The following is an 8452-nucleotide window of genomic DNA, read 5'->3' on the forward strand; positions in this document are numbered from 1 at the left end:
AAACCTTTTGAAATGTGTGTTTTCTGAATGGAGATTGAGTCGACCAGGCTAAGCTAACGTTGTATATGCTCACTCCACACTCATAACAACGGCCTACAGACATGAATAAACCAGCGACTGTATTCGCCATGACACAGACAGTCTGTGGTTTGTACTAGGGTTGCCAGAAACTGACCATGATCAAAATCGATTATTCGGCAGCCCTGACGAATAATAATCGATTATTCGACTGACCCCTGTTATTACAATTATTAATACTATTACTATTATTAACATTAGTCTATATTTTGGTTGAAACTAAGCCAGAAAAAAAACAAAAAAACATAAATAATAATTAAAATATATATAAATAAAATCGATTTTTAAAAATAATATTCGATTATGGAGACTGTAACTAATATTTGAATAATCGAATAATCACTGGCATCCCTAGTTTGTACTTGTTTAACTTCTGTACAGCTCTGAGTACTAACACCTCACGACTGGTTTTCTGGTTCAACGTCAGTGACCGCAGGCTGAGATCCTCACCGCTGATTGGCTACCGCGAGATCGCATAACGCAAATTTGACGCTCAAGTTTAACAAATTTTACTCGAGCGGTTGTCGCGGCCCCCTTCAATCGCGCCGCGTCATTCGCGTCATCCGCGTCATCGGAGCAAATTCGCGTCTGTCCAAGTCTGCCCACGTCTACCCACGTATATGTAATCGCGCCTCCCCCAAATATCGCATCGCATCCGGTTTGAACGCACCATTAAATACAAAAGTGGGTTTTGGTTTTCTTCCCAGGAGCCCTCATGATACATTTTTGTGTCTCTTATTTTTTTATAACAAAAAAATAAAAAATGATACCCGATACAATTAAAGTTATGCAGGCAAAACAACAAAAACCACTGATTAAACAGCATTTATAGGTCTTGCAACAGTCTGATTCTGTGTTTACCGGTCGCCTGCTGGCTACACGGTCCTCATAATCGCCCATATTCACTACAACAAAACTCTGGTTTGGGACATTTCTAGGAACATTGTGCTCTCTCTCATTTCTAGGAACATTGTGCTCTCTCTCATTTCTAGGAACATTGTGCTCTCTCTCATTTCTAGGAACATTGTGCTCCCTCTTATTACTAGGATTTCTTCTGTTTTCAGGTCGGTTGTTTTGTTGCTTAGAGGACTGCTTTTCCTGGATCACAATATACAGCAGCAGTCCAACGCAAGCAAACTGACCCCATGTGTTTATGATTTGTACATCATCAGCGCTGCTTCCATAGCGGTTTCTGAGATACGACAGTTGGTTTTGTCCCAGAGCAAACTCTCTGATCTGTCTCAGGAGGTTCGTGGTGATGCTGTAGGTATGATCTGGATCATAAGGTGTCCCCTGATTTTCCGAAGTGTCATAATGCTGTGTGATATACACTTCGTCTATCGTCTGGTAAACTTGCCCTCGGTTTTGCTCCCTGACTCGAACTATGATCCTGTCCCTGTTTTCTCCTTCATACTCCCTCTGGGGATGCGCTACATACGCTGGAAGTGGATTGGACGTTCCCTGATGGAGATTTCCAATCGTGTAGTAATGGTATTGATTTCCCCGAGGCAGTGGGTTCAGCAGATCCTCATAGTTGCCATAATGATGGGAACCATAATCTCCACTGTTTGGGTCAAAGGTCAGCTGTATAATATCGTTGTTGTCGATGTCGATCTCGTTGGCAAACCAGTGGAGCAGCAGAAGACTGTGCTTGGGCACAGATTGGCCAAAGTTGATTTTCTTCAAACCATTGATTGATCTGAGCGTCTTCTGTACAGCTGACACAGAGGTCAGGGCGAGGAGCAGAGCTACACAGCACCAAGTGACTCCTCCCAACATCTTCATCATCCTGGGTCCACTTGAATCTCAATTAAGATGTCCAAAGTCCTTTTGTGAGGTAGAAATAGAGTAGAGAAAGTTTATAAAAACAGATTCATTTAATCAATTGATGTGTGTTCACTTAATGATACAAAAATATATTGATGCTATTACAATGTTTTAAGAATTAAAAGACATTATGGTCTCAAAACGACCTCTTGGTGAAAAGCAAAATGTGTGATTTCCTTGCTCTGAAGGAGTGTCACTCTTCAACCCTGTCGGCATTAAATAGGCCCGTAGTAATTGGACTACAACATTGTTTTTATATCATCCATTTTTCTACGGCACATGTAATAAATCTGAACATTTTAAATAATTTCATTGGAAATGTTAAACATTTGTATTTACTTGCCAAATCATGGAATCAGTTGTATATTTTCTGAGCCCTATATACAGTATAGGTTACTTTTCATTATTCATTCAAAAATACTTATAAAAAAATATTGAACCTAAAGTGGGAGACATTTTGATGAGCACCACCATATAATCCTCAATTAAAAAAAAAAAAGTATAATACATTGTTTAAAAATAATATTTTGGTCGTAAATAAAAACATTGTAAATAATCTCATTACGGCATAAACAACGTACATTTGCTGTTTTTAATCTGAGATTTCGTCACCTTGAAACCCTATTGTTCACTGCGCCATTTAACATCCAATCTGTACTTTCTCAAAGCATGCATGCCATTGTAACAAGATATGCAATAGGCATTACGAGGGCATCCACAGTCTTCTTATTGAGCAAAATATTTATGTTTAAGTTCTCTGAGTTTATTTTGAGGCTTCAGCAGCCTGAGTTCATCAAATCAAGCGAGTACCAAGTTACACTCTACCTAGTAGACTGTTTTGATACACAGCGTTTCCTTGTTGAGCTGCGGTGGAGGGATAGTAACACGAAGAGGAGAGAAAACTCAAATACAAAGCTGGAATCAAAGTCTTCTTCCAAACATGTGAAATAGTGCCAAAGTAAATAATAGAAACAAACTAGTGATCAGAAAAAGGAGAGCTCACCTCTGTTAGTCTGCTGCTGTCGAGTCTCAGATGTGTGTGTGTGTGTGTGTAAGTAAGTTTCAGTTTCCCGTAAATTAAACTGGCAAAACATCTGCTGCTGGTCATCACAGGAAGTTTGATCACATGGCTGTTTAAAAAAAGAAATTCCAGATATGAAAAGTAGTCTTTAGAAATGCAAAAAGCTAATATATATAGCAGCGTTTTGTCGCTTGTGATGCCAAAGATAACAAATCTGATCTTCCAGAATATAATGTTAACGGTGTCTTTATTATTTTGCACATCTAAATTGTGCTCAGTTCCCTAAAACCTCAAATGTAAAGCTGACATCAGTCTTACTGACACATTACAATTTAATAAACACACACAATTTATGACATTACAGGAAGTATAAAAACATTAAATGCATTCATGTCAGTGACGGCTGTCCTTTGCAGACCGGACAGTCATTCACCGATCTGTTTGGTTTATCAATCAGTGCTGCTTAAATTCTCTTCATCCGTCTCACACACAGGAGGAATCCTCAGTGAGTCATAGCTATTAAATTATACATGCTGGAGCAAAACTGAAGCCTGCAGCTTCATGCCTGCAGCAAAGCAGTGCATTATTAAAAAAACAACAAAAGCCAATGTGCACAGTTCAAATAGAAGAAGAAGCCCTACTGTTATTCAGAACCTGTCATTTTTTATAAATGTAACTTTGAACCTCAAAAGATTGAGGATTTAAGTATTTGGCCTGTCATCTAAAGCATGTCATACAAAGCTTTTATCTCAAATATAAACTAACACCATTCACAAAAAAAGTTATATAATAAAAATTGCAATTAAACACTGAAGTAAAAAAAAAAGAAGCATAAAACAGAAGAACCCCTGGACATGTTCACGTGTGTTTCCTTCTTCCCAATCAACTTTTGAATCCTGCTGACTTTGTGAGAAGCATTATGCTTAAACACATTATTTGGCAATTTATTTACCCTCTCTCATTTCAATGTATCTCCTTTCGAAATAAATTGCCAAAATAAAAAGACAAATTGAAAGAACAACAACGATCATGCAGCACTTCACAAAATCCGCTCACCAACTAGTTTGTCTGTTAGCTGGTGTGTAGGTGCTTTGTTGTCTGACTTGCGGTGTGTAGTTGGATTGTGGGGTAAAGGGGTGCCTTTCCCCGAGCACAATATACAGCAGCAGGCCAAGGCAAGCAAGGTGACCCCATGTGTTTCTGATTTGTGCATCATCAGCGCTGCTTCCAAAGCGGTTTCTGAGATACGACAGTGGCAGTTGGTTTGGTCCCACAGCAAACTCTCTGATCTGTCTCAGGAGGTTCATGGTGATCCTGTAGGTATGACCTGGATCATAAAGTGTCCCCTGATTTTCAGAAGTGTCATAATGCTGTGTGATATACACTTCGTCTATCCTCCGGAAAGTTTGCCTTCCTGAATTTGGCTCCCTGACACGAACTATGATCCTGTCCCTGTTTTCTCCTTCATAATCCCTTTGGGGATGCGCTACATAAGGAGGAAGTGGATCGGACGTTTCCTGATGGAGATTTCCAATAGCGTAGTACCTGTATTGATTTCCCCTCTGCCGAGGCAGTGGGTCCAGCAGCCCCTCAAAGTTGCCATAATGATGTGAGCCATAATCCCTACTGTTTGGATCAAAGGTCAGACTTATGACATCGTTATCGTCAATAGTAACTGTGTTGGCAAACCAGTGGAGCAGCAGAAGACTGTGCTTGGGCACAGATTGGCCGAAGTTGATTTTCTTCAAATCACTGATTGATTTTAGCTTCTTCTGTACAGCTGACACAGAGGTCAGGGCGAGGAGCAGAGCTACACAGCACCACGTGACACTTCCTGATATCTTCATCATCCTGTATCAAAGTGACATGCAATTTAGATGTCCAAAGGCCTTTATGGAGTAAAAACAAGGAAATGTTTATAAAAATCAGATTTATAGAAACTAATAAAATCTGTTTATCAAATTATACAAATAGTTATTCAACATTTTAAAAAGTGTGTGACATTCTAGTCTAATGATCAGATATTCGTCTGGACCTTTTTGATGAAATGCAGGAAATCAAATTAAAAAAACTAAATTAGCTCTCACAAGTATGAGTTGTGTCAACAATATATTTAAACAAAAAATAACATGAATTGAGTTATTATACTTCAGATCTTAGATCACAATATTGAGAGGTTTAATACAGTAGGTCTGTCTTTTAAAATAACAATGTTGTCATTTGGGAAATAGCTAAAAAAGTGATATCATTTAGATTTAATCCAAATGTGTTTATTTAATATGAATACACAGTCCTCATTCTGTTTAAATATGCATTTGTATATTGATTGTTGTTATTGTGAGGCTTCAGCAGAGTTAATCAAATCAACTGATGATTTCCGTCTACTTAGTTCAAAAGTAGTTTTTACTCAGCAGTTCCTTGTTAAGCTGCGATGCAGAGCAAGTGCCACAGAGGAGACCACTAAAAAAAACGTTACCAATATTGTGAAATAGTGCCCAAGTAAATAATTAACAGGAATAATGTTTACAAAATGACAGTACTAACCTGCTTTAGTCAGTTGCCTTAAAGTATCTGGTCTCTGTAAATCTGTGAGTGCATGCAACACCACTTATTTGGTTTCAGGTTTGCAGTAAATGTAACGGATGTTGCTGCTGGTTACAGGATGCTTGATCAAACAGCTGATTGGATGAAATGTATTCAAGAAAAGGGAAGTGGTACAGCCTCTCAGGGTTTTGTTAGTTTATAGAGGGATGATTCTGTAAAGAGAAGTCATTTTGTTTATGTGTGTTAAGTTCCACAGTGAGTCAAAGGACTTTTTATAGTGTCAAGCTTATTATTAAACTGTATTCACTTATTGCAGAATCATTTCTTCATTTATATTGCTTAAGTGACCTTTTATTGAGAAATGCGCCCTTGCTGTATAGAGCAAAGGACAGCCAGGATCCTTCAGTTATCACAACAACAACTCGCCTGTTTCAATTGTATTAAGGCTTACAGTTACTCTTTAGAAGGGGCTTTGCCTATCTGGATTACAGGTGGGTGCAGTCTCAGGTGCCAGCTGTCAGCTCTTCTGAATCCTCTGGTCCCTTTACATGTCCACAAAGATTCCCATTTTTTTTATATGCCAGTTCAAGATAATTGCATCGCAGCTGAGAAGGCCACTGCCAGAGCCACGCCCCTTTTGGCTTCAGTTCAGCTCTTCAGTCTTTGGGGTTGTCTGAAGAACAAAGACACATTCAAATGTCTGTACTGTATGATTCTAATCCAGTTTCGTTTAACTACAAATGAAGACACCGATATCAATCTGACATAAACTATAGTTTATTCAATCCATTTTACAACACAACTCATTTAATGAAATACACCCGTTATATTTTTAAGTCAATACATTATTTGTGAAAGCTTTCATAGCACACAGCTTAAGATGTGTGTTGTATTATCACTAAAACTTCAATCCCCGCTACTGCAATATCATGCACACAATCATAATATACCCTACTTAGACTCTTCCCTAACATGTTTGTACATGAGTTAACATGTTTGTATTTTATGAATTAACTGTTGACCTGTAATTTAGGGTTGTGTGTGTATATGTATATATATTGGATTAACACATTATTTGCACTTTATCGTTATCCTAGACTTTTATATTTGCACTCTTCCCACTTTGTATTGCAACTGCTGCACCAATTAACTCGAAAAAAAAAAAAGTTTTAACTTACAATATCATATCTTTCCTTTAGACCAAAAATATACTATGATACACAATGCAATTAAACATATGCATGCAATACAACAAATGCAACAAATACAACGGAACGACCTCCGGACGTTGATCCGTGGTACTGCGATGATGTTTCCTGTTGTCCTGATGGCTTCGTGGTCTTCAGCGTCGTTGATATTCACCACAACGTCACCAAAGCTTGGAAGAATTCTAGGAATATAGCTGTTTATCCCATTCCAAGGATTTATTTCGTTTTCCGGGCGGTTGTTCTGTTGGTTAGAGGAGGGCTTTTCCTGGAAAACGATATACAACAGCAGTCCAAGGCAAGCAAGTTCACCCCATGTGTTTACAATGTCGAAGCCATCAGCGCTGCTTCCAAAGCGGTTTCTGAGATGCATCAGTTGCTGTTGGTTTTGTCCCACTGCAAACTCTCTGATCTGTCTCAGGAGGTTAATAGTGATCCTGTATGTGTGATCTGGATCATAAGGTGTGCCCAGATTTTCATTAGTGTCGTAATGCTGTGTGATAAACACTCTGTCTATCCTCCGGTGCACTCGCCCTTCTATGTTTGGGTCTCTGACTCGAGCTATGATCCTGTCCCTGTTCTCTCCCACATACTGCCTTCGGGGATGCACTACATAAGGAGGAAGTTGGATCGGTGCTTCTCTATAGAGATTTCCTATAGTGTAGTAGCGGTGTTGATTTCCCCGAGGCAGTGGGTCCAGCAGCCCCTCAAAGTTACCATAATGGTGTGAGCCATAATCTCCACTGTTTAGGTCAAAGGCTAGCCGTATAATATCGTTGTTGTCGATGTCGATCTTGTTGGCAAACCAGTGGAGCAGCAGAAGACTGTGCTTGGGCACAGATTGGCGAAAGTTGATTTGCTTCAAATCATCGATTGAATCGAGCTCTTTCTGTACAGCCGACACAGAAGTCAGGGCGAGGAGCAGAGCTACACAGCACCAAGTGATTCTTCCTGATATCTTCATCATCCTGTATAGGTATTTCAAAAAGATTCAATTATTTATCCATACTGCAATTTGATGTTTTGATCAGTAAGGTAGCCATATAAACATTTGAAATGGTTTTGCTTGTGGTTATCAACCCTCCTGGTCCTTCTAAGCAATACGATTTTGGCCAGTATTGAGAAGAAATTCAAAGTTCTTTAGCAATTCATTAAAAATGAGAGTATCTGCCAAAGTTAGTCTTTTTAATACAACATTCCCTCCTCATGTTTCAATGAACCTTGTTCCCTTGTTGGGTTGTGATGAAGGGAGAGTACCACAAAGAGGAACATACACATAAACAAAAGACTTGAGTGAAGTTATTCACCAATCTTTTGAAAAAAAATGTAATCAGGAAATGAAATGGCTTACCTGCGTTAGTCTGCTGTCGTCAAATATTCGATCTCTGTGATTGTGCCAGGTTAGGTGAATCTCTTTTCTCTGTAAAAGAATTTGGCAAAACAAGTGTTGCTGGTGGTTGCAGGAAATGTGATCATACAGATGTTTAGATAATACTTCCTTCTGTATTCTTATAAAGAAAACAAGAACTTCCTTTCGGGGCTTTGTTACAAGCTATGTGTCTGTACAAATCAGAATAATGAGCAGGTTTATGAGGGATCAGCCTGTCAGGTCCCTACGCGTAAGCATGTCCTTTGGACTGCAGGGTGGTAATCTTGGAGATTTTATACTGGGGCCTGGTTTATTATTAGCCAGTATTTACTCGTCACAATTACATTTCAAATTGCATTAAATAAATGTTGCATAGGCTGATGTTTCGTTAATATTCTTTAATAAAAA

The 8452-nt window shown here is 38.8% G+C and overlaps 2 protein-coding genes across 3 annotated transcripts; both read right to left on the reverse strand.

Moving 5' to 3' along the window:
* Positions 1-793: 793 nt before the first annotated feature.
* LOC104949691 (uncharacterized) lies at positions 794-5542 on the reverse strand. 2 transcript variants are annotated; one of them, XM_010776088.1, is made up of 3 exons: positions 5471-5542; positions 4758-4815; positions 794-1847 (listed from the first exon to the last, which is right to left on the reverse strand). In XM_010776088.1, exons 2-3 carry the CDS (start codon positions 4774-4776, stop codon positions 814-816), a joined length of 1053 nt encoding a protein of 350 aa, XP_010774390.1. In that variant the 5' UTR covers positions 4777-4815; positions 5471-5542; the 3' UTR covers positions 794-813. The 2 variants fall into 2 exon arrangements, with proteins under 2 accessions (XP_010774390.1, XP_010774391.1); XM_010776089.1 differs by lacking the exon at positions 794-1847 and having other exon boundaries at positions 3157-4815.
* Positions 5543-6126: 584 nt separating this feature from the next.
* LOC104949692 (uncharacterized) lies at positions 6127-8116 on the reverse strand. Its single transcript, XM_010776090.1, has 3 exons — positions 8027-8116; positions 6739-7643; positions 6127-6143 (listed from the first exon to the last, which is right to left on the reverse strand). The coding sequence occupies exons 2-3, from the start codon at positions 7640-7642 to the stop codon at positions 6127-6129; spliced, it is 921 nt and encodes a 306-aa protein (XP_010774392.1). The 5' UTR covers position 7643; positions 8027-8116.
* Between the last annotated feature and the right edge of the window lie 336 nt (positions 8117-8452).

Source organism: Notothenia coriiceps, unplaced genomic scaffold, assembly GCF_000735185.1.
Source record: "Notothenia coriiceps isolate Sejong01 unplaced genomic scaffold, NC01 NC01_scaffold00016692, whole genome shotgun sequence".
Classification (NCBI taxonomy): domain Eukaryota; kingdom Metazoa; phylum Chordata; class Actinopteri; order Perciformes; family Nototheniidae; genus Notothenia; species Notothenia coriiceps.